Source organism: Simochromis diagramma, unplaced genomic scaffold (genome assembly GCF_900408965.1).
Source record: "Simochromis diagramma unplaced genomic scaffold, fSimDia1.1 OVJJ01000321.1, whole genome shotgun sequence".
Classification (NCBI taxonomy): domain Eukaryota; kingdom Metazoa; phylum Chordata; class Actinopteri; order Cichliformes; family Cichlidae; genus Simochromis; species Simochromis diagramma.
The window spans coordinates 8,866,267-8,893,156 of NW_024386772.1; the positions used below are offsets into that span (position 1 = coordinate 8,866,267).

The 26,890-nt window shown below is 38.1% G+C and overlaps 1 protein-coding gene across 1 annotated transcript; it reads right to left on the reverse strand.

Annotated features, from left to right (window-relative positions):
* Positions 1-5,475: 5,475 nt before the first annotated feature.
* On the reverse strand, positions 5,476-23,632 carry shisa9b (shisa family member 9b). Its single transcript, XM_040046917.1, has 4 exons — positions 22,760-23,632; positions 20,446-20,552; positions 8,151-8,282; positions 5,476-6,559 (listed from the first exon to the last, which is right to left on the reverse strand). Exons 1-4 carry the CDS (start codon positions 23,266-23,268, stop codon positions 6,180-6,182), a joined length of 1,128 nt encoding a protein of 375 aa, XP_039902851.1. The 5' UTR covers positions 23,269-23,632; the 3' UTR covers positions 5,476-6,179.
* Between the last annotated feature and the right edge of the window lie 3,258 nt (positions 23,633-26,890).

Sequence of the window (26,890 nt, forward strand, 5' to 3'; positions counted from 1 at the left end):
GCCTCAGTTTCTTAAAACAATAATACTGGAAGCTGTAATCAACTTATCAGCAACTGATAGCAACTTTTTAACATGATTACCTTGCATTTAATAACATTGTAATAAAGGAGTGATGGCTGCTGAAAATTAGGCTCTTTTTGGTTATGTCAGTATTCCATTAAATAAATGTTTTTTATAACATTTCTGATCAATATGTTGCTTTTCTTTATAAACGACCCCACACCCACTTTTTTCAGTGAAGAAAGCTGAACATTTCTTTTATCTGCATACCACAAGAAAGATAAACCATATGTGAACCATAAAGCCAAAGGCCCGATGGAACCAAATGAATCGGACTATCTATTTGCATTTCTGCTTGAGGTTTTATTCAACTCTGTCGCTGCCCAATTTTAATTCTTCCCAACATGTTTATTTTAAAAAGTAGATTTTCTTCCCAACATGTGGGTTTGTGTAAGCAAAACTATAAAACTATGTCATAGTGGTTGACTTGTAGATGATTCTCTGAGTTGAAACCTTTGGCATACTTAATTTTTTACTCCAATGCATTTGCCTGTTTGCAAGTTCGAACTTAAACGTACTTTTCTCCCCTGTGGATGGACTGTTGTTGCATTATTTCATGTTTGAAAAAGCATGCAGTTTTTTTTCTTTTTATGTCATTGCTGAAGTTTTTTCTCACCATAGCTGTGCCCTTTTATCTGACTGAATTAGGTTATTGTGCTGATTTAATTTCCAGAGGGAATCACATTGGTGGAAGGAAACATGATTTGCTAATTAACAAATGTCTCCTGGCATTTTCAAGTAAATGACAGAGCTCCCAGAGGCTTGTTAACACTCAAGTTTTGATAGAAAGGCAAACTGTAAACAGTAACATGTGCAGGATGGATTGAATTAAGTGAAAAGAAGAGTGAACAGCAAAATGATTTACTTTGTGGACTAAAATGCTGGGGCACTTATAATCCAGGAGGGGCCACCTTCTCCTCCTAGAGTTGCTCTGCGTTGTAAACCCATGCCGTGAAACTCCCAGCCCAGTTTTTATGCTGAAGTTAATGCCAGAGGAGGTTTAGAGCTCTGCCGCTATTGAGTCAGCAGAACGTTGGTGACTTTTACACAATGTGTGCCTCCACACTCTACAACCCCAACTCTGGTTGAGCTGCTGTGGTTCCTAAACACTTCCACTTTGCATTAATACCATTTACAGTTGATCATCAAATATATGACAATGGGACTGGAAAAACCTGAAGTCAAAGATTAAGAGGTGTAAGTGTGTATAAGGATATGTCCCCAATCAGCCCTCTATAGTTTGGGTACTTTGGTGTGTTTTGGAGATGTTTTTCCAAAGACGTATGTTTTTTTTTTTATTTAAATGCAAAGTTATTACCAAACACATAAGAGGGGAAAAAACAAAAAAATATTTTCTCTGTTAAGTTGTTCTGTCCTTTTATGCTATCATGCAGTGCTCTTATCAACAAACCCCGGGCTCTCTGTGGAGTTAAACGTAACGCCCTGGGCCTTAGTTCTTTGCTGAATTGATTCACCTCCTTTACTTATCCAGGTTTTGAAAGATGAGCATGAGTGTGTCACATGAGCGCAGGAAAGGCCACAGTTAAAGAAATTTATTTGCACAGAGTGTAGAAATTGTGTGGTGTAAATGAGTTTACTTGTAGCAGATTGATATTATTGATATTATTTAGTTAATATACACACACATATTTTCATATCTTAGTGAGGACATCTCATTGACATAATGCTTTCCCTAGCAGCTTAACCTAACCATAACCATAGAAAATGAATGCCTAATCCTAAACCTCAGCCTAAATCTAATCATAACCTAATTGTAACCCTGACACTAAAACCACATTTTGAGTCTCAAAAATGCCTTCAAACTCATAGGGATCCAATGTCAGCATTATGTCTTAATGGATTGAGAGATACAGTTTCACTGGGAGCAAAAGTAGCAAATCATCTAGGTTTTAAGAATGTGTAAGCACAAGGCAGAGTTTAAATGAAACATTACTTTAATGTTGACACTATAATCACACTTCACTTCTGTACAGCTGGAGCGCATTTTTAACAGAAGGTCCCAAAAACTGCAATGTGTGATATCAAAGTGGTCTTTTGACATAGCTCAAAGGTTCTTCTGTGTTATGATACCATCTGGTGTGGTGATTGAGAGGGGTGCGTGCATGTGTGTGTGTGTGTGTGTGTGCGTGTGTAGTGAGGGGACAAGTATAAATTAGGAACAAAAAGACACAATGTGTGACAGTGTGTGCGTGTTTTTAAAGCACCAAAACTGCTACTGTCAACTGAGGGCTCTAGAAATGTTTCTGTGATTATGTGCTCGTCACTTTTAGTGCTGCCACAGTAGGCCCTACCATATGTCAGGTGACTGTCTTCCTATTGCAAAAGAAAAAGTCAATGAGAAAACAAGTTATAAAATGTTTAATGTGTAAATTTTATTACATTTGTTCCTGGAATGTTAGTGAAGTCTATTAAAGCCCCAGTCAAACAGGCCTAGAGTCCAGTCAATGACCCTCTGGCAACCTTCCATTGATAGGAAGGATAGCGCTCACTGGAGGTCGTTGAGAGTCGCTTTTGGTTGCTAGCAGTTTGCCGCGGTCACTCATAGTGTGGGAGGAAGATGTCAACTTATCTACAAATGTCTGCCAATTGTTCACTTTCAGTGAGTAAAAGTTGTGACTATTGGCTAAAACCGGTACAACTTTTATTTTGAAGGCAAAGTACTCAGTTTCAGTTTTTAATTTGCTCTGCACTTTTTCAAGTTTCATACAGTTTTTTGAGTAGTTGGCAAATATTTGCAGACAAGGCAGTCTTTGTAACCAATTTCACCTAGTGACCGTCAGAAACATCCAACAACCACTCACCAAATGGTCGGGGAATAAATATTTTTCTTCAGTAACAGCAGGTTGTCAGGTGGTCACTGACAGGTCTCCAGGCGTGTGTGACTTAGGCCTAACTACAGGTGATTATTGTACATGTGTGCCTGTGCTGTCTTGTAGAAATCTTGTATGAACATTAGAGCAGTTGCACATACAAGGACACTGTCATGAACCTTGAACCACAGTGAAACATTACTGGATTCAAGGTTTTGCAGGGCACCAACAACATGGGAACTGCAGTTCACAACACAAAAATAACATATGGAAAACATTCAATGAGTTGCTCAGAAACTTCCCAGTACATGTTAACCACTTCAAGAAAAAGTTCATTTTTTAAAAACAAAGTAACCCTGTACTGTACATAACACATGACAGATAAAGGATAAAATAGGTACTCAAATGCATCTTATGATAATGAAAAAACAGCGATCAAACAAATTGCAGTTATCATTGTGAACAACACTGTTCATAGGAGCGTTCTTTTAATCTTTACCAATGTTGCAGTCCAGATGTGTATTGGTCACATTATGCTTTAACTGGCAGTATAACAGTAGAGCTTCATGATTAAATGCGATGTGCTGTAGTTAAATATACATTAAGTGATTTAAACAGTATTGACGAGGTAATAAAACATTCACGAAACAAGAATAGTCAAAGATTGTGACTACTCAGTATTGATTAAAAATCTCAACTGACCTTTGAATACTGTGATTATCAGATCAGGTGATTGCTGACACAGTTGATTAATTAGGTGACATGATAAGCTAGTTCAGCCCACTAGATATGCGTATTGGAAAATAGTGCATAAAGTTTGATTGGAAGTGTGTGACAATACGAACAACTACCAAAACACAACAATATGCATATTTTCTGGCCTTGTTATATTTTTTGTTTGGTAAGATGTGGACTCGAGAAGACATAAATATATCTTTACACTAGCAGTTCCCACTTCCCACTTGTGTGGCAGCTCTGAGAACATCCCTGTCCTCAGCTACCTCAAATAGTCAAATGCATGAGTAAGACTTGCATGGAGGCAGGCGTGAATGTCCTTTTGTATTGCTTGGCTGTGAATTCAGTTTAACAAATGATCAACGGCACCTGAAAACCCTGTTTATTAAAAACCTTTTGCCATGTACGGTAAAGAAAAAAAAATTCAGTGTATGGCAAAAATGTTCCTATTGATTCAGACCTGACTTGGAATATTTCATTGTAGTTCAAAAACACCTTTGAACACCCACTTACATTGCTTCACAAGAATTTTACATTCATTCTGATTTATTATTGGCCTCTAACAGTCAACTAATATCACTTGTATTTAGACTATCCATACCACGTACATTCTTTAAATGTCAAAATTGGGATTTAAGTCACAAAAAACATGTTAAAAAACCCAAAAGGTTCAACTATAATGCAAACATTTAAATTACTTTTGTTGGGAGCATAATACATTACTAAGAATAAAACCAGTTTCCGCTCTAATGCTGGGTTTTCAAGTACAAGATTTTCTAGGATAATCACACATACTGATACCGCATGAGGGTCTATTACACCATGACAACACTGGTTTGATTACGCCACAGCTACTGAATGTTTCTCCAAGTTGTACGTCAGTACTGACATGGTTTTCTTTCAAAGTAAGACAACCACAACTTTAAAAAGGGAAACTACATCAAATTTAAATGAGTCTTAAGTCATTTAAGTAAACATCAACACTTTTACAAACTGATTCATCTATGCTTTATCAACAAACACAGCTTTTGAAAATGGACGGGATTTTGGAAACAGATTGATTCTCCCCGTGGAGGGATGGAGTATGTAAGGTATGTTTGGCAGTCTGGCATCCACAATTTTCAAGATATCATGTTCAAATGGTGTTTGATAGCAGATACCAATAATAGCTCAAGCTAATTTAATTTTGGTGAAAATCAGATCAAGCTGGAGTTACGCTCTCTGAGTGCTCTTGTTTCTGATTGTTTTTCCTTTTAAATAAGTACAGCTATTATCTTGCCCCAGTCCCAAAGGGCTCCCACCGTTTGCTAGGAAAAAAGTTCTCCAGCTGGTTGGTGAGCGGTTGCTGGCAGTCACTATAAAATTAATTGCTAAAGCCTCTTTCATGTAAGCCTTGAGGTCAGACAGTGATCACCTGGCTACTAGGGAAAAGTTTGTATTTTGCGATGAGGAAATGAAGCTGCTAGAGGTTGCTAGCTGTTGCGAGTGTAGAATTTGCCACAAAGAAGTTTTTGATTTGGCACTAAAAACCTGTAGTTTGCACGGAAGATGCTGGCTTGTCTGTGAAACTGTGAAAAGAGCAATGCAAATTTTAAATGGAGACCCTTTGCATTTAAAGTAAAAGTTGCACCTCTTGAAACACCTTTTTTTTGCAGCAGTAAGGTTCAACTTTGAAGGTTATTATCATCCGTTTCCAGTTTCAGACATTTTCAAATTTCACTACAGCTCAAAGTATAGTAATCGTTTCCAGACAAGTCGGTGTATTTCATGCAAAATACGGGTAACTGCAACAATCGGCTAGAGGTCAAAGCATTCGCAGAGAGGTGTCCAGAGCAGCATCCTTTTTTGCGACCAATTTCACCGGTCAACAGCTGGTTGGGGAATACACAGTTTTCTCTGGCACCCTCCAGCTGCCAGGGTTTCTGTGCCTGTGTGAATAAGTCCTTAAGTTGGACTTTAGAGATATTTAGTCTCATGTGAGGTTTTAGATTATCTCATATTCAGAGTATGGTACAGATTAGTATAGACTGAAAATACAAACCCTGGTCCCTGCAATTGGTCCAACTGCCACTGGATATTAATCCGTACTCTTAACACATGAACAGTTCCCAACATTTTTAAACACTATTCATTATCTAGTGAAGCATTTCATAAAGATCCCACCAACCACAGGCTATTCCACTCTGATTAGATAAACATAAACCTCTTTTTTTTTTTTTCTTAATAGAAGTTACATAATACGCTTTTATTTTAAGGTCCTTTCAGTAGATATTGGCGATAGTACTTAATGTGTCACATCTCATCACTGTACTATAAGTTATGTAACTTTAGCAGTTTGATTATGTGAATATTAAACACAAAATATTCATTACAGTGCCCATCTGAGGCACGGTGTTAGATACAGAGTCCTGTCAAAGTACACTTCACCTCGTGACAGTGTCATAAATGTTATCCATTACAAAGACAGAGCCACATACTACAGTTCACACTGCTTTCCTGTAACTACATCTGGAGTCTGCAGACTCATTATAAGCCTGACGATTAGGCAGTCGTTCATACTGTCACTTCTGTCTTGCTGTTAGTGACATAGTATGGTTGTGGAGGCATGTAGCGAATGGTGTCCAGCTCCTTTTCTGTGATGCAGAGTTTCTTTGGGCCATAGCTCTGTCGGAGTCCCAGTGTGTCCTTGCTTTCCCAGGATCTTAGCACGCCTGGACTGGGAGCACTGCTGGCGCTGTAGTACAGTGACTGGGAGCTGTGGCTCTTGGAGCTTTTATACTTGTGTCCATTCTGCTTTGACAGCTGTCTGGGAGGGCTGTAAGGATTGCTCGGCTCTGGCTCCATATCCACACCTTCCATTGGAAGGCTACCTTTGGCCGTCATCTCAATCACTTGTCGACGGTTGTTGTGAAAGCTGTCATTAGCTTTCTCCGCTAATAAACACAAAAATAAACAAGAGGTTTATTGTAGCAAAAAGTGTGTGCGTTTGTGTCATCATCATATATTAGACATTCTTTACTAAAACAAGAAATATATACAGAAAGAAATCTTTGATTTGGCAAAAGTGATGCTGTAATTGGCACAGACACACACACAAGCATATCCTTGCACCAGTGAAACACAAATCATTGTTGGTATAGCTCATATATTCGGACCACAGAGCCTCTTGTGTGCACACAAGATGCATCACATCACCATCCCCTCATTCATTTTTGTTTTGATTGCTCTTGATTGTCTCCTGTTCCTGCTCTCATTTGCTAAGATTTGCTCCCTAATGATAAGTTAGTTTGACGGCACTTCAGTGGATTAGCGGCGAAGAAGCATCAGCTGCTTGTGCCATCACAAAGACTGCGAGCAGTGATTGGACCTCGTTTCACGCATGCTGATAGCTGTCATCTCTCCCATGCTCAGGTCCGTCAAACAGAGCCAATTGATTTCAATGGAATCTAAATAAAGCATTGCACTTCTGTGTTAATAGCATTATGCACAGATCTACAAATACCATCACTAGAGACTTGGATGTGATCGGGTCAAATTAGGACTATTTGTTTGGAATTATTTTTTCCTTCAGTAATCAATGTGATAAGTAGTTGGTTAGCTATAGTTCATTCAGATTACTGATAAGGTTAATATAATACAGTGGGAACAATACATTTCAAAACTGAGGTTTTGAAGTTGGAGTTTATTGCTCTTGAGGATATATGAACACACCAATTGAACAATAAAAGATACTTGCTAAATACATACCACTACAATATTGTTACTTAAAGTGGAACTGAGAAGTCATTTTATTTTCTTTACCCTGACATTAAAAGCATGTCAAAAGATATTTAAAAAGATATTTTTAGCCACGTTTCTAAGTAGTACTATTTTGACAGCTTCTATAATTTCTTGTTTAAAGTGCTGCTTGTCCAGGAACTGGCTGTAGACTTTCCAAAATTAGCCCATGAGAAGAACAACAAACTTGCTTCTATAAATAATCTTTCAGTTCCCCTCGCTGTTGGCATTGATGGACGGTGGATTAAATCACAAGGATTTCTGACAGCAAGAAACTTGATAGAGATTCAAACCAACTATTCTCCTTTATAATAACAAAAAAGCACTTGTAAAGTTTTACCGCTGTATTATGTAAGTAGTATCCTTGGCATGTAGATAATAATCAAATAAGAAAAGCTAGATGTATTAGATAAATTGTTGATGTTAAACTAAAAAGAGAGAGATGTCATCTTACTCTTTCTGTCTGTTGATATGAGCAACTTTTAACACCAATTTTATTGAAATGCCAAAGAATATTTAATGAAGATTTTCATCCAAAATCTTTGCCTCATTAACTTCTGAACTTGCCCTCATGGTTACTCATATGACAGATTGTTTCAGCTCACTCACCCTGACACTCATTATAGATCCAGGGAAATCCTCATTAATTATGCAAATTTCATTTATATCTGATGTAAGATCCTACCTAATAAAATCAAACAATGAATTTCAAGTGCTTTTTTTGGTTTGTGATAAACAACCTCTTACCCACAGCCTTGAGTGTGGTGTACTTGTTGAGATCCTTTGGGTCCTCATATGGGCTGATTATTGGTCCCACACCTGGATATGGCTGACTTACCAGAGTTGGTACATGAGCTGCATTGTTCATCTGGTTGCTCTCTAAAGAAGGGCAATCAATAGTTATTAATGCAGAAACTGAATTACAGTTTCCTCTTTAAGTGCATTTGTAAGCAAGATGTCAACAAATTTAAAATGAGTCATAATAACACAATAGCTTTATTAGTGTAGCAGTTTTCAAAACACACAGTTTCATGGATGAAATAGACGTTAAAAAATGTACATTTCTACAAGCATGCAGTCGATCATGCGGCCTTCCATTTCTTCATTCTTCCATACATGCATTTGCTCTGAGCTATAGGCAAAAATTAATGCAATAATGGAACAGATTAAGGAAATACAAGCCTATCTATGTGAGCGCATTGCAGCCGTTTGAAACGAACTACTGATTCAGGTGAGCTGATTAGCTGAGGGGGGCTGATCTAAAGTTGAGGCGCTACAACCTCAAAAGTATGGTTGACTTTGGATTTAAAACAAGTGTGTGTGAAACAGTCAAAAGACACTGATCAGGTGTTTACAGAGGACCAACTGCTGGGAAAATAAGATGCCTTGCCATGGATGTAATTTACATGTAAATAATAAAATTTCAATATTGGCGTCAAATGAAATTTAGAATCAGTGACGGGGAACAGAAATAGGAGTGATGTGAAGGTTTTTAAGTTTTTATTAGCAGCTTAGCTTTTGTGTTCTGTGCTAACTGAAGACGGGCTAGTGAAATGTGAGTTATAATAACCGAGAAAGGAGATATTGAAGTGTGTACCAGCAGTGAGCGAAGTTGTTGGCCATTACTGTAGCAGGTTTGATCTTATCACTGATAATAAGTAACTTTGCTTTTGCTATACGCATTAGCTATTTCGACATATTTTGACATAAATAAATATGAAACAGAAATGACAAATGTTGGGTTTTTTCAGAGTATGTTTAATTCAAGTGTACTAGTACTAGAAACTGCAATTCCTCTAGTGGCCATGCTATTAAATAAATAGCAAATTAGTCCTTACAGACAGACAGCCAAAAGTGTTTTGTTTTGGTCTCTATGGATAGTCGAAAGAGCTTAGAAAGAAAAGTGTCTGGACTTCTTTGAGTTTCCTTGAAGACGTTTCACCTCTCATCCGAGAAGCTTCTTCAGTTCTAAGAGCAACAGGTGGAGAGCCCCAAAAGAGGAGTGAAAGAAGCCATCTATGTCCACTGTGAGCGACCATCTTTGAACAGAGGCGGTGGCTTACAACACCAACTGTCGGCCATCTATAATCCAGTTATGAGATCCCTTCCCAGACGCCTTAACGCCCACTCACATCCTGGGCCATTTGACCTCAGTAAATCACATGATAGGGTGGGGCCAGGTTTCACCTGAAAACTTGGCTGATTGTGACCCACACCCGTTTTCACGCCATGGCTCGTGTGATTAGGTAGAGAATCAACAGGGGACACTCCCATAGAGTTTAAAATCTGGGACTCTCCACCAGTTGCTCTTAGAACTGAAGAAGCTTCTCAGATGAGAGGTCAAACGTCTTCAAGGAAACTTAAAGAAGTCCAGATGCTTTTCTTTCCAAGCCCCTTAGACTACAATGACCTGGTTGACTGAGAACCTTCACAGACACGTCTCCATGGATAGCTTCTTCCTTCATAACAACACTAGAGGGGGTGATTTTGATACTAGAGTTAGGGGCATGGCTACTTTAACAGGTACTTGATCATGTTTCCGCAGTGCTTTTTTGAGCTTTATGGTTTGCAGTGTGGTATAGTCTGTCCACAAAGTTTATGCTTCAGGTTTAATGAATGAAATTTTTGTATTTTATTCACTTATTTAGTCGTGTCTCAGTCAGCTAGTGATGTTCAGTTATGTCAAACTTCCAAAAAACAAGTCAACTTGATGTCCAGATGTGAACATATAGGCTAAAACATGAAGTGTTTTCTTTGACCTGCTAGTGTCACTTTCCTTTAAGTAGCCTTTTCTTGGGGAGCCAGCTGTAGAGCTGAACTGCTCTTTGTAAAACCATCCTAATCGTATAGTAGACATCTGGTAAATTAAGGGGTGCACAGCAGATAGACTGGCCCCCTGCCTACTGGCATGACAGAGCAAACAGATGTTCAGAGTGTCTACTCCTACTCTAGATTGGAGAACGTACCAATTCACAGCCGGCTGTTTGAGGACTGCGCTGTGTGCTGTGTTGAATCTGAGTAGAGATATCAACATGCTTATGGTTGTACATGTTGTGGACAGTTTTAATTAAATGTTTGTTTATTATATTTATTTAAGTTTACAAAGTTTAAAATGCAATGATTCCTTTAGCCCCATTGGTCTAGAATACATCTCATAAAAACAGATCATTAATACAGAAAATGGGTTAATTAGGCTCCTATTCCCCACTGGTCAGCAAGAAACTTTATTACTGTGCTAATTAATTCAGAAAGTCTCAAATTATCAATGCTGTCTCATGAAATGATGCAGAGGACAGCTGCAACAGATACTTCACCATAGACAAGGGGAGGGTATAATTAGTACGAACAGATTTGGGGATTTTAAATAGCAAAGGATTAGTGGTGCCACAGTGGTCGTTATATTATAAAAATATCTTTATATCAAGCTTTCCTTTCCTGGGACTTAACTTATTCAGTTCAATAAAAACTAAAGATCATCTGTGATCAAGGACATTTTACAGTAGTTCACTAAAACAGAACTAAAAAAATTAAAACTAGTTGTAAAAAAAAGTTTTTAGTTAACTAAAAATATTCAAAAAGGCAAAAGGTAACAAAAAAACAATATTTTGTACTTGCAAAGCTAATTGAAACAGGAAACAGTTATATTTCCGTTTTTGTCTTTGTCAGTGTGGTCAAATTTTTCAACAAAATGAGCATCAGGATAACAGCATGACATAAGAGTCCAATAAAGTCAGTGGAAACAAATCAATACAAATCAATATGTGACCCTCAACCTATGAATTAGAGGTTTAAGGTCATGGTCTGAGCAGGAGACTTCAGTAGAGATGTGAGTTGACAGTCCAGTCCTTGTACCTGCTCATTTTCAAATCACTGTTTTTACTGTTAGTGAAGCCAGTTAACACTGACTTATGAATCATTCAGGCATAAGAAAGACACCTAAGTCAAGAGATGACATGGTATTGAATGTGTCCATAGCAGATAACTTAGCAAAGAATTTTAAATGGTCTTTTCTTTCAGTCGTTTGGCACTTTTTTTATCAGCAGCCTGTTGCAAGGAAGAAACAAGTAATTTCCTGTACAGTATGTCCTCAATATTTTTAAGGAAACTGAAAAAGTGGAGGTCAAAACATCAGTGGTGACAAGTCTAATAGAGTGATGAATCCAAATGTACCAATCTTCTCAAATTTGGGGTCATAGGAGGGCTAGAGCCTATGGATGGATATATGGGTTCCTGTTCCAAGCTGACATGACTTTGTTTTTTTCAAAGTGTACAAAACAAGTCAGGAGAGACGTACAACAGTGAGCGTCTGCAGCTGCGGTGGAGGCTCTGTCAAGGTTTAGCTGTTGGGGATATGTTGGAATTATGAACGCAGAAAACTATCATCAGATTTTGATCCATCATATATTACCATTTGGAAAAGATCTGATGCAGTTTCTTCACTTTTCACCATGGCAATAACTCCAAACACACTGCTGGTGCAGTAAAACTGTCCCTGAATAGAAATACACAATGGAACATGATCAATCATGGACTGGTCCTGAAGACGTGAAAACGGAAAACATCAGTGTTGGTGGTGAGGGTGAGGATGTAGGTAGGAGGGAGGACTGCGAAACTGTCGGCAGCCAACATTGTAGATGCCGTTAAAATGATCTTTTCTTGGTAAAAGAAAAAAGAAACCACTGTTCTGTGTGACGACTCAAATGACAGGCTCTCAAACACATCACAAAAGAGCACGAGGTCTCAAATACCATTGTCCAAGTGAAGACAACCATATTGACCATCTGTAAAATAAGGGGAGGAAGAAAAGGTTCTACAAGACAGAAACCTGGTCCTGTTTCAGTTATTCACTATCTCGGGCCAGCTTAACAACTAGCCTATTTTATTTTTATGGGATGTTCCTCTATTAATTCTGCTTATCAAATTCAGGGTCCTGGGGAGGAGCTGGTGGATGGATAGATGGATGCAGGAATGGATGGGTTCCTGTTTCAAGCTGACATGACTTTGTTTTTTGCACCTTAAAATCCTATGAGGCAGATTATTTATGTATGTATGCATTTATGTATTTATTTATATTTGTCTCCCCTACCTTGAAAACTGAAAACACCAGATGGTCCCGTTTCAAGTTGTTTTAATAACCGGAATAAATTTTTCCCCCAAGGTGTTCTTTTTAAAAAAATGTTTTTTCATGGGCTTAGCAGGTATTATTACATCATGAGACCCTGGTGTTAAAGTAAAACTACAGTATAATGGCCATCCTGTAGTTTGTGTCTTGTTTTGTCTGTCCATATGCTTCATGTACATGCTTCATAATACATAGTTGTCCATATATGCAAATAAATATTCTCTCGGCCTCTATGGATCGATGGAGTATAAACGCTTTAAACGGACTGTGCCATGCTTCCTGCTACCTTTAACATCACCAAGACCTGGTTTGGTCATGAAGAGAAAACAGTGAAACAGTGGAAGAAAGTCCAGCCACATAGTCACTGCTGGTAAAAATAGTCAAAACGTTAATACATTTAATCAAATCCCTACATTAAATCTGTCTGGTTTAAATTGCTGTCATACTTTTTTTCTGAGCTTATTGACCTGTTTCAGTTTCATACAGTTGTTGTAAGTGGGCCAGCCACAGAGGCTCTCATTCAGCCTGATCTTGTTAAATCTCATGGATTAGAACTTTTGCTTTCATACCCAGAAGTTACTTTACTTTTAATAAAAGCAATCAGTTTACTCTTTGACATACATGTTAAATGACATTCCTCAATTAAATATAGTTCCATGTAGTGCAATTTTCTTTTGGATAAGCTATTATCTGTGGAAAACTGTCCATGCCCTCATTTGTTGGGCCACAGTCTCAGGCAAGTTTGTAAGTGATACCATTTGAGCTGTTTCACCTGACTTCTGTTTATCTGATACTCCAGCCAAGGTCAAAGTCTAGGTATCTGCTTAAAGGCAGAGACCACTGAGAGTAAATATTTTAATTCCCATACTCTGAATGCTTTGGTAAAACTGTCATTTCAACATTTGTCATAAACATTTGATCTTTTCCTTGTCTGGAGGTCTCGAGTAAATCAAATTTCCTCTTGAAAAATGGACACTAAAATTCAAACTGGGAGCTGATTTTTTTTTTAGCATCTGATGTCTTTTTCAGGATTCCAAACTCAGCATCATTAAACTGATGTACTGGTGTGTACTATTGATTATCTTCCTCTTTATTGCATATTTTACTCTGATTGAGTGCCATTTGAGCTTGCACTGTTGTTGTAGTCACAGCTTCTGTGTCAGCTGCTGGTGGAAAGTAGGCCACTTCTGAAGAGTTGTAAGGTTAAAGACTCAATGGTTGATGCGGGAAATAAGTGAGTTAACACTCCAGACACAGACACCTCCCTGGAACTCATAAAAGATTTAAGAGAGTATTTTGGGAGCTGTATGCCCCGGAATAAATGGTACAAGGAGAAGTTTTGCTCTTATTTACAGGCACCCTACTTTCAAGTTGGTAATGAAAATATTAATTTCTTTCTGATTGAATATCTTGACGTTTCTACCAGATTTATGAAAATTTGAATTACCAAACACATTTATATATTTATTTCAGTTTATGTATTTAAACATTTGTGTAAATTACTTGATCAAATTTGAGCAGCAGTTTTCATTTAGGCATGTAGACACTGTGAGTACAACCTGACCTCCAAACAGCAGCTCATACCAATCATTACAACCAAGATGCAGAAGAGCACTTCTGACCGCACAACACAAATGTTGAACATTGAAGTGGATAAGCTGCAGCAGCAGAGAACCACACTGGAAATGGTCAGTTAAGAACAGGAAACTGAGGCTACAATTCACACAGGATCATCAAAACTGAACAACAGAAGATGGGAAAATGTTGCCTGATATGATGAATCTTGATTGCTATTGTGAGATTTGAATGGCAGGATCAGAATTTAGTGTAACTACCAGTCAAACATTGATTCACCATGCCTCATATCAATAGTTCAGTCTGCTGCTGGTGGAGTAATGGTATAGGACATATTTTCTTGGTGTAGTTTTGGCCCCTTAGTACCAACGGAACAACATGTAAATGCCACAGCCTATTTCAGTATTGCTGCTGACCGTGCCAATCCCTTTATGACCACCGTGTATGCATGTTCCAGCAGGATAATACTTCATATTACAAAGCTCACATCACCTCAAACTGGTTTATTGAGCATGACAATGAGTTTACTGTACTTAACCAGATCTTTAAAAGAGCACCTTTGGGATATGATGGAGTGGGAGATTTGCATCATAAATATGCAGCTGACAAATTTGCAGCAACTGTGGGATGCCGTCATGTTAATATAGACCAGAATCACTGAGGAATGTTTCCAGCACCTTGTTGAGTATGTGCCAAGAAGAATAAAGCAGTTCTGAAGGCAAAGGGGGTCCAATACTAAGAAGACTGACCTAATAAATTGGCCAACGAGTATGGTTTAGTCTGATAATTATTAAGTGAGGATTACTTAGTGTACAAAGCTTTATTGTTTTTTTTTGTTTTGTTTTTTTAACTAAAGGCATTAAAAAACTTTGTACAAACTCAGATATTGAAAACATGGTGAAGTTAAAAGTTAGTTAACTTTTGTTAGTTTTCTTAACATTTAAGTACATATAGTGCTGTGCAAAAGGTTGAGGAAGTTTAGGTATCATATTATGTAATCAGAGAAACATTTTATTGGTCCCAACTGCATTTTGCATCAAGACAGCACCAACCACAAACCCACAGCCAAAATTATGAAGCTCTATATTCAGTGACGACAAGAACAAGGAGTGCTGCAGCAGATGGTATGGCCCACACAACGCCTGAGCTCAACATCATGGAATCAGTCTGGGATTACATCAAAAGACAAAAGCAATTAAGACAGCCTGGATACACACAGAGACTGATAAGTTCTAGAGTATACTTGGGACATCCTATCCACCAGTGTACCTGTGAAAACTGGTGATGTTTTAAAACTGAAGTGTGTTCTAACATTAATTTAATTTAGGAATGGCTTTTGTATCTTAAAGAGATTTCTTTTTACAATAAAAGTTGTAAAACAAACTTTTTACAAAAAAAGTTTGCTTACTGCAAATTATAACCGCTCGTGTTTTTCAATGCTTCCTCGCTTATATTTTTTATTAAATCTCCAACAATCAATTTGAATGTAATAATTTGTTATTAAAAAGAAAACACTGAGCTCAGCAACATAAACAAGAGATTCACACAGAGACTGGTACGTAAGTAAGTAAGTAAGTGTGGAATCCTTTCCATTGTAAAGAAAAGACACAGCAAACAAGACTCACTATATTTGACTCTACTATAAAGAGATGACTTTATGAGTGCCAATACAGAGGACTCACCCCACGTTGCAAGAACATTTCATAATTCTCAAGAAAATCCAGATTAAACTTAGTAAATAAAATGTGCATAAACATCTGCAAAACTCTGAAGCAACATTCTTAGGACAGATGCAGCAAAGATCAACCTGTACAGGAACTAGGGGAAAAATATGGAAAACGGACTACGTGATGCATGGCTATGTATAGTTTCCTATGCCAGTGAGTCACAGGTGTTTACTGATGCGATGGAAGACAGGTGCAGCTCCATGAATTTGGAAATGCTCTGAAAAGCTATTATTTTTGCCGGATGCAGTAAAGTTGACTGGAATGTGTGTCACAGTACGAATGAGGAACCCAAAATATACTGCAGAAGCAACCTGAAAGATTCAAGGCCAGGAAATGTAATATTTGTTAATGGTCTGCAGAGAAATCCAAAGTAAAATCCTTGAAAACAACATCAGATTTTATGCAATCACTGGCTGCAAAGGATTCATGATAAATTATTACAAATAAAGAAATAATTCCTCAACAGTTATTACAATATAATGGTTTACCCCATCATGTGTACTTTAGATTCTGCACTTTAAGATCATATTAAGCTCATATTAATCTCATAATGGCAACGCTCCTCAGAGTATTGGCCAGTCAGCTATAAGTGAGAATCCACAACTGAACTTTCTCTCACCATCCAAATAATTTTTCAGGTCACTATGTAGTCACATAGTAATCATCTTCTTTGAGCCTTCTCTACGAGTTTCAGAGTACAGCATGTGGCAGGCGGAAATATAACTATAGGTACACTCTACATTTGGTAGCTGTTTCTCAGCTGCTGTCATAAGTAATGCTGCTGAAATACATTTCTATCTGAAAATGAGGAAATGGGCTGTCATGCACCAGTGGAGTGTTGGCACTGAGTGGAGACTTTGTTCTCACTGGCTGACTGCCTGGAGTAAAAAGAGGCCCCTCTTCACAATTACCCCCATGTACTCGGATGTCCAGCAGGACAAAGATATGATAGTCCCGGTAGCCAAAGAAGCCCTTGTCATAAAGACAGTGTTGCTGGTGTCTTAAGGAGAATAAGAGCTCATAGCCCAGTTTAACAGATTTCTATTATCTTTGACAGGCAGCAGATAAAGACGGGTATCCTACGGAGATTTACACCTCTATCTGTAAAATACAGTGGCTTGGGCATGCCACTAGAAACCACAGCTGTACAGGATGGGTACATGTGTCAAAAAATACCACCTCACCTCATGTAACCTTCCAGGGTTTGCTGTCAAGAAAACAATCATGACTCTTCTGTTGCCACCTCAATTACACAGAGTCCTTGTCATAAATTTCTAAGCTGCTGTGCTCTGAAATGGCATGTGCAAGGTCACAAAATAAAAGCTGCAACCGTCTTCTCCTCAATATAGTTAAAAAGTAGAGATTAACTGAATAAACACAAATCGTATTAGCGCTTTTGTTGTTTCTTTGTTTTGTTTGGTTTGTTTGGTTAGTTATTTGTCCTGTGAATGCAGACATCTCACTTCAGTTTCAAAAATCCCCTTCTGCCTTGAAATTGTATGAATGCACTGATGTATAAAAATACACTTGTACGTGACACATCACGCACAGCGGTCTTGTGTTAGCCATAATTAGCATGATTGTTAGGTGTGATTGCATAACATTTCTTCAGCCTTTTAATACACCTGATTGCTGCTATTATACTATATTTTAACTCTGTAATGCCAAGTGTATTATGTTTGATACATTAGTTTTTGTGTAAGTTTTTGCGATGTCTACAATCAACAATGTGATTTTTTTTTTCACAAAAAAATGAAATAAATTGCACAACACATTATAAAGCAATAAATTGCACAAAAATGCCATATGTAGCATAATATATTATATATTTTTTCATAAGGTTCAGTAAGCACTCTAGTTTAAAAAGGAGAATTTTCTGGCATTTATTTTGTAGTTGAGGCTTTACAGAGATTTAAAGAGATTTAACTCGTGCTTGTAAAGTCCTCCAGACCCTCTCTCTGTTTGTCATCTAAACATGGATGAGAACATTTATTACTATTCATCACTCATCTGTGATCATCTTGGATTTATGTCTCAACATCTTAAAGTTGACAAGTAGGTGCTAAGACCTAAAAGATTTTCTTTCTAATCACAGAATTCATGTTTTCACTCATTAGAAACCCTTGCAAAATAATAAGGGTGCACTTGCTGCGCCCGTAAATTCTACTGAGAAAGTGCAAGTGTCTGGGCCTCATTAATGATAAATTAACAAACTGGTGATTTTTATTTCCACCTGAATTTTTTTTTTTTTTAATTAAGAGAACCATTTACCATAAAATGGCAGAGCATCCCTCATTCTTTATTTGAATCAGAACCTAGCTTAAATCATGTTATTTCTTTTACCTCTAACTCATACTTCCCAGTATATACTGTATAATATTGGACCTAATCAGTATCATGTCAGTGTTTATCCTAAGTTAAGAGTTTGGAATTTACTTTTTAAAAGTCAGATGTCTGGCTGTAGCAGCTTTTCAAAAATGAGTGCTGTTTGACTGTGTCTGTAAAACCTTTTTTATTACAATGGCATTTGCCATAATTATCCATCTCGTTGGGGCGTGGGGGTGCAAAGAGACCTTTACTGGCTGTAGCTGTTGAGGCAGAAAGTAGGTTGGCAGTAAGCAGGTTAGCATTAATAAGAACTCCTTTCTGTCTGTGTGCATTTGTGGGTGTGTGTAGGCGTTGGTGCTGACGAATGAAAGAATCACGGTGCAATATAATGGCCGTGGCATACAATATGTTTTGGCAACGGAAGAGCTCAAGGTTGTCAGTATGAGGGTATGACTAATATGTTCGCCAGGCTTGAGGATATGGGATTTTTTTCCCCCTTGCTTCCGATACTTCCGGTTCCGCACATTTAGGCCAAAAAGAAAACAAAAAACATACAAAGCTCACAGTTTCATATTTGTATTTGAAACAGTTAAGACCTTCGAGGGTGAGCTTTGTGGTACAAAGCAATTAGAGTCGCTGAAAGTGGGAATTTACCAGAATTAAAAGCTTATGATGGCAACATGAGTTAACAGATATTACCCATCCATCCTGTGTGCTCAGATACTGACACTGACACAAGTTTAGTTTTTTTTAACTGTTTACTGAAACATATTCCAATTATAGTATATAATGGACATGTACATAATTTGTAGACTCTTAGCTTTCCTTTGGAGGTATCCGCTTTTGAAATTGGATGAAGGGTTTAGGAGTTTCAGCTCCTTAACTTGTGCCACCCTCTTTTTACAGGGACCAAAGTACTTGGACAATTGACTCAAAGGCTATTTCATAGGCAGGTGTGGGCAACTCCTTTTTTATGTCATTATCAATTGAGCAGATAGAAAGCCTGGAGTTGATTTGAGGTGTGGTGCTTGCATTTGGAAAATTTTGCTGTGAACAGACAAGATGCAGTCAAAGGAGCTCTCCATGCAAAGTGAGACAAGCCATCCTTGAGCTGCGAAAACAGAAAAAACCCATCTGACAAATTGCTACTATATTAGGAGTGGACAAATCTAAGAGAGCACTTGGGAACTCAGAAACGCAAAAGACCTGGATGTCCACAGAAGACAACAATGGTAGATTGTTGTGAAGAGAAACTCCTTTACAACAGCCAACCAAGAGAACAACATTCTCCAGAGGATAAGCATATCGATATCCAAGTTTATCATGAACAGAAAACTGCAAATACAGGGGATTCACTGTCAGGTAGAAGCCACTTATAAACCTCAAGAATAGAAAACCCAGATCGGACTTTCCTAAAAAAAAAAAAAATTAAAAAATATATATATTAAAAAGCCAGCACGGCTCTGGAAAAACATTCTCAGAAACCAAGATCAACCTCTACCAGAAGGATGGCAAGAAAAAAGTATGGAGAAGGTGTGGAACAGTAAAATATGGCAGAGGCAGTGTGATGGTTTGGGCGTGCGTGGCTGCCAGTGGCACTGGGACACTAGTGTTTATTGATGATGTGACACAGGACAGAAGCAGCCAAATGAATTCTGAGGTGCTCAGAAACATACTGTCTGCTCAAATCCAACTAAATGCAGTCAAATTGATTGGGTGGCGTTTCATAATACAGATGGACTGACCCAAAACATACAGCCAAAGCAACCCGGGAGTTTTTTAAAGCAAAGAAGTGGAATATTCTTGAATATTCAAGTCAGTCACCTGATCTTAACCCAATGGAGCATGCGTTTCACTTGTTGAAGACTAAACTTTGGATAGAAAGCCCACAAACAAAGAGGAACTGAAAGCCACTACAGTAAAGGCCTGGCAGGGCCATGAGATCAAGACTTCAGGCTGTCATTGGCAACAAAGGGTTTTCAACCAAGTATTAGAAATGAACATTTTATTTTCAGTTATTCAATTTGTCCAATTTCTTTGGAGCCCCTGAAAAGAAGGGATTGTGTTCAAAATCTTTTAGTTCCTCACATTTTTTATTTCATATCATCTTTTTGTTCAATACACTAAATAAAACTGAAAGAATGCCCTTCAACTGCATCTGAGTTGTTTCATTTAAAATCCACTGAGGTAATGTGCAGAACCAAAATTAGAAAAACATTGTCTCTGTCCAAATATGTATGGTCCTATGATATGTATGTGCATGTAAGTAGATATGTATGCGGCTACTTACGGAAACTGTTAGCTGTGAGTCTGGTTTGTATGTTTTCATAGTGCTGACCGAGTCCAGCGTCGTCTGTATGTTCTGAGGCAGGATGGCGGATCACATGTGCAAGAGCTCTGAAAAGATGAAGAATGTGAATATGAACACATACATGAAATACGTGCAAAAATAAAATATAAGTAAAGATCTGTTTAACATGTTATATAATCCATAGCCAAATCGACTTGGGGTTAAAGTTGCAAAGATGGTTTTCATCAACTTTTCAGGAGACAATTCACAGTACTAAGGTCGCAGGCTTTGTTTCTGCAGTTTTAAGAAATATTACAGCCAGCGATTGTTGCTCTTCTAAACATCTGCAACACTACTCTCAAGAGACAGACTGAAAAATAACTGAGGCTAAGTCATTCCAACTTTTAGTTCTTGAAGAGTTAAAACACTGGATCATATCTTGAAAGCAAATCTTTAGACCATGTTTGCCTCCTTAAAGCTTCCACACGTTACATCCCACATGCAGAATTTTTCTCTTTTAAGTCTTAGTCCTTGTTTGGCATAAACCAGATGTCATCAGGGCTCGGAGTTAGGTTGTCAACACTGCTTGTCAGAAGGTCGAATATCTTCACACACACACCTTTCCAGCAGTGTATTGGGGAGGGTTGCATCTAACTATTTCTGTAACATTCGCACTCATTTCACAGCGTGACCGCCCTGCTGTGCAGAGGTGAGAAAGGAGATGGGATTTGATCTTCTCTCTCTATCTTGATTTTTTTTTTTCATTCTTGAAAATAACAGAACTATTTGTGTCATTTTATTGTAAACAAACACATGCTGCACTGATAGATGTGAGGGAGGTCTTAACAGAAAATATCTGCTGCTCTCCATTAAATTAAACTATATGCACCTTACTCTCTACAGCTGTTGGCTTGGAGAATCGTTATACACCTAGTTTGATTTTAACTACAAACCTCTAAACCTTATGGATGTGATGTTTTCACATCAGCAATTCTGTCCTCAAACACATCTCACACATCTCACACTTCTCACAACTCTTGTGGTAGTTCCTGCTGCAGTCTCCAGGACCATGTTTTGCCATGAATACACACATAGACTCACAAAGTGAAAAGAATACTAGCGCTGCCTTTGTAGCTGTCAAACATACAGGCAGAGGACAGGGTCTTTGCAGACAGATACACAAGCACACTTGTAGTGGGAGATAAAGTGAAGATTACGTTGTTGTTAAAAAAAAAAATACTTGAGATTTTACGAGCTCTACACATGCATGGAATTTGACTAATTGAGGCATTGAGGGTTTTTTTTCCTAATTTCTTTTAAATAGCTATACTCATAAATGGAGTCACTATGTTTTTAGGGTGGTCTGCCTCTTGCAACTATGACGCATGAAAAAAATTTGTGAATTGTATTAAATCTTACAGTAAAATCCACTTAGACTCATTCTCAATCAGAATTTAGTAAAGGTTACTATGACCTCACCTCTTTCCTATTGTTCTCTTTAAGGAAATTTCTACAAATTGGGTAGAAGGATTGATTCAGTTGAGGCTTACAGATTACCTTTATAGCTGTAAGTCAAGAGTGTACTTCTAATAAAACTCCAAACATAGATTTAATGGGATACATTTGTGTTGAAAAGTCATCAACAAACATAGGTGTAAACAGACACAAGCGGTTCGCTGATGGTGATATCCTGGACTGCTCCTTAAGTCTCTCAGAATGTCGTTCTTCCTTTAGTGCAAAATCACTGTGAGTATATATAGAGCATCAGCCCTGCATGTGTTTGTATTTGATTGAAAAGCCGTAAATACTGCAAGCAAATAATGATGCAAGGCATAAGTCCCATTATAGGTCACCGGCTTGGTTTCAGTTGTAATGTACTGAAAATAGGCAGAGACCTAGTTTTCCAAACCCAATATAGATTATATCCATTTTTTTTTTGTATTTACCATCTTCAATCTCGCTATAGATAAAGACCAAAAAGCTAACATTCAGCTAAGACCATTCTGCTTTATAACATTAACAGACTTAAGAATGAAGAAGATGTTTCTAAAGTCAGTGCGCTACCTCGGGTTGATAAGACTCATTTAGCGTGTATTTAAACACAGTCATAGTTAAAATGTCCATATAAAAATAAAACAACCTGTTGCTTTGACTCGTTTTTGTTTTAAAGTTGGAACATTATTTCCACGCTGACGGAATTTGTCTAACTTGGGGGCTTTTAAATATTTAGACAGATTTAAAAAAAAAAAAAAAAAAAAAAAAAGTCAGAAACTGTAATCCAGCAGAACCAAAAGTTATTACATTTGTACCTCACCTTGACATGTTTTCTCTGTGTGGACGCTGCGTCTTTTCCAAACCAAGCTTGGTGAAAATCCCTATCAGTGCCATAATGGCCACGACCCCGCATATGACATAAACAATGAGGTTGGTTTTATCCTTCGCGGACTCGAGCGCTACGTCCACTTTTGGCGGAGGTCGCCCTGTCATCATCCACGGTGGGGTGTCGTAGTTCTTACAGGTGGTCTGGTCCAGTCGGGAGCTTTTAAACGCGCAGCAGAACCTGAAGCCACAGGTGCCGCAGCAGTACAGGTAGCTGCCCGTCCTGCACACGAACGGCGGATCCCACTGGCCCATCACGTCGTAGTAGCCACGGCACTTGTCCTCCACGTGTGGGGTCTCCGTGACTCCAATCTCAGCCTCCATTGAGTCGTTAAATCCGGGTATAATATAGTCATCGATAGTTTGACCGGGTTCGCCCTCCGCATCGCACACCATAACTTTCACCAGAAAGTAACCGAGCAGCAGCTCAGTGCCCCGCATCATTGCTCACTTATTCCGCCCTGCTTGACGCCCTGGCGCGCTCTCACAAACTCGCAAGCATCTTCCAAGGAGATGAGATACAGCCATGCGTAATCGGGAAAAGGCTGATTCCAACCTCCATGCGTAAAAACAATATGCCACTCTGTACTTTTTTCTTTCCTTTAACAACAACAGCAAAACAATTGTTGTGGAAAAAGCAGTTCAGACACCCAAAGGGTCGCTTATAGTAGTAAATAGTTGGGGAGCATCACCGAAGCTGTGCCCCTGGCTGCGCTGGAGGGTGTCACACACCTCTGAGGCTGCTCCACTCCACAAAGCCGTCAGAGACAGAGAGAGTGGGAGAAAGACAACGCAAAGGACCCTATGAGCATGTGAATTGGGGGAGAGAGCGAGAGAAGGGAGAGAGCCAATGGGAGAAAGAGAGAGCGATGTGCAATAGCGCTAATTACAAGCCGTGACAGCCCATTATTATCGGGTTGTGTCGTAAAATCGTCTGTAGGCTACAATTCGTGATCCACATCAACCAAAAAAAACAGTCATTCCAAGCAGTCATTTCCAAGTTTAGTTGGCAGGGCTTTGATGTGTAGAAGCAAACGGTGTTATTATTGAGCAACTTAGTGATGTCTGCACAGCAGTGCAATGATTGATGGTTAATGAGAAATCATAAAGTAAATACGTTTTCAGGGAAGCTCAGCCAGTGTAAAAAAATCTACCCAATATTCTGTATATGAAAGAATTAAAACAAGTAGCTTTTCACAGTCAATTTTATTTTGTCCATAAAGATAAATGATACACAGAGTGTGTTACATTGTTTAGTCGACAGTTCTGATTAAAAAAGTGATGGCATCCATTCAAACCTCTTTCTTGTTTAGGCGTAAGGTCATGTTGAAACAGCCGTGACCTTTCAAGTTGCACCACGAAAAAAATGTCATTTGATCAATGACAAAAGAGTCCCAGAAATCATGCATGAGAAATTAGATTTAAATCATTTTCATCAACACACAAATGAGGTTCTAATAAATCTCAGAAGTTTTCATTTCCTCGAAGTCTATCCAAGGAGAAAACGTTTAATTTTAGCAGTTTTAATTAGAGCGGTAACCCTCCTGCCCTCTGTTATTGTCGCTTCTCCCACACGATTGTAACACAAGTGAAAACTATCATTCAGGGTGTGTGTTTTTTCCTGCTCCACAGAAAACAAGCGCTGTGGAGAATTTATCTTCTATCTGATAGGTGTAAAACTCCATCCAGCTTTTGGACCTGAATTTAAGATTAAAGCACTTTTAATAAACATTTTATTTTAATGAACATTATAACCTGTTTTATCATAAAAAAAAATATATACCATTTGTTGACCTCAGCTATTGATTACTAATCAAAAGGACGATGAATGAGTCTCGACAAGTATGGAGCTGCAAAAAAAAAGAATGCGGCAAATTATTTTTAGACAAATCGTTTCATCTAAACTTATGATTAGTGAAAGGATGCATACCATCTGCCACTTGAGAATTCTCACTCCTCTTGTTTGATGTTGAATCATCTTAGGTATGGAAGGCTACTTGTATTTACGGTTGGCTGTCAGAAGAGTTTTTGCTTGTCTTGTGAATCTTTAAAGTTTACTATAAATAGTTATACACAGTCCCCAGGGATGAATCTTCAGAGTTCCAACAAAGTGCAGGCAATGAAGCTTTATAAGGACCAGATCAACTCCAGATAATAAATTCCTATCTATGTATTCCTGTGAAGTTTAAAATGCTGCTCAGTGAAAAAAGCACATTCTAGTTTTATTGCTCTTTATTCCCCCCCATCAGTTTGTATTTTTTGCTTTTTTGTTTTTTGATGATGGTGACACTTTTTTTGTTGTTTTTGTTTTTTCTTTACACCTTCTTTAAAGTAGATGGCTCACTAAAGAATTTAACAACCAAGTGATTTAAAAAAAAAATCTGCTTATAAATTCAGTCTAGAAAATTATTGTTTGTTTGGGTCTAAAGTGTTTTCATATATGTCCTAATAAAGAGTACCACAAAGTAAATGCTAAAGCTTTAGTGTTTATTAGTCTGTTCAATTAATTTTTGACATCTGCTGTGTTTTCGCTGTTTTGTTTTGTTTGTTTGTTTGTTTTTAGCAAGTGGCACATAGTTTAAAATTTCAACTCTCAGACTAAGCTCGAGTAGATAATGAATGAATAGAGGAAATGACACGATGTACCATTACAAAATAACACAAACTTTAATAAAGGGGCTTTAGCAGTAAAGGTTTTTATTTTAAAGCATTAACAACTAATGGATTTCTACAGGATTGCTCTACAGAAATCAAACATGCTCTTCATAAATTCTAGCAATTTGCACCATGAAGCTGCCATATGAAAACTGCATGACTCTGGCAGGTAAATCTTTGCCAGAGAGTTAGTCACTCTGTGCTGTGTTTTGGGTGGGAACAGGTGGGCAAACGCGGCGGTTATAATTCCACTCTGACGGGAGCGTGCTTAATGAAATGCTCGCGCGGTGGGGGATTTCAGTGTAATCCTGTTTTGTTCCAACTGAGTAATGCAACTGTCAATGACTGCTGTTACAGTCTGCTGGTGGGGATTGCCCTAAAGGGAACTATGAACCACCTGTATGCATACTGTGATTTCTACAGTACAGTTGGGACAATACAATATTCTCACCATATGTTGCTCATAACAATAGTAGTGCTGTGATACAATAGTTAAACTAAATATTTATATATGCCACACCATGACATCTGTGTAAATCAAGAGGAAAAAAAAGGCACAAAAAGGGCTTATGCATTTATTCACTGCAATTATGGTGTTTATTGTTATTAGCAGTAGTACTAGTATTAATTTTGTCTCCTTGTAGAACCACTTATTAAGGAGTTACTATAAGTCAGATTGTTGGAGGAATTAATTTGCAGTGATTGCATGTTTTCATAAAATTATCAATATTTGGTAACTTGGATGGACTCCAGCCACCATGTAACTCTGGTAAGGATAAGTGGCAAAGAATGGAATGGATCAATATTTAGTGCTAGTCTGTTATTTGTCATACGAAGAAAAGGAGCTATACTGTGCTATATGTTGTCATATCCATATGTTGTACCATCTTTAATGAAACCTGTGTCTCAGGAAAACCTTTAACACTTCAGTATTGTAAAAAATGGTCAATTAGATGACAAATTACAATTGAGAAACTTAACAAAGTTGTCAAGAAACACAAGAATTGGAGACGGTTCCATTAAGATGCACTGCATGGCGTAGCACGCTGTAACATGTATAAAATTGGCTAACTAGATCTATTTGAGTCTGATTTTGCATTGAGATGGCAGGAGTCACGAAGACTGGACAACTTGGTAATATTTTTAATAGGAACAGTGACGTCTCCGTGAAGGCAGAAATGACTGTGGTGCTCGTGCCTTGGTGATAAGTGAGGTAGAAGAGAAGAGCAACTAGTCCTTAGGCGTCAGTGCATTTAGAGTTGGATTGCAACTCTACTATTGCAACTGATAATGAATCCCTCATTATGAAGATGAATGCACTTGTGAGAGGCACAGGTCTACAGAGAGGTGTGAACAGAGATATGTGGTCAGATGAATCATCCTCCACCATATTCTTGATAAGTGGGTGTGT

What these genes read in the sequence shown, in the direction of transcription:
- shisa9b (XM_040046917.1), bottom strand. Translation starts at nt 23,268, where the DNA reads ATGATGCGGGGCACTGAGCTGCTGCTCGGTTACTTTCTGGTGAAAGTT. An exon ending in CACAGAGAAAACATGTCAAG is followed by an intron (nt 20,553 to 22,759) that starts GTGAGGTACAAA and finishes TCATCTTTTCAG; the next exon opens with AGCTCTTGCACATGTGATCC. An exon ending in CACCACACTCAAGGCTGTGG is followed by an intron (nt 6,560 to 8,150) that starts GTAAGAGGTTGT and finishes TGTGTTTATTAG; the next exon opens with CGGAGAAAGCTAATGACAGC.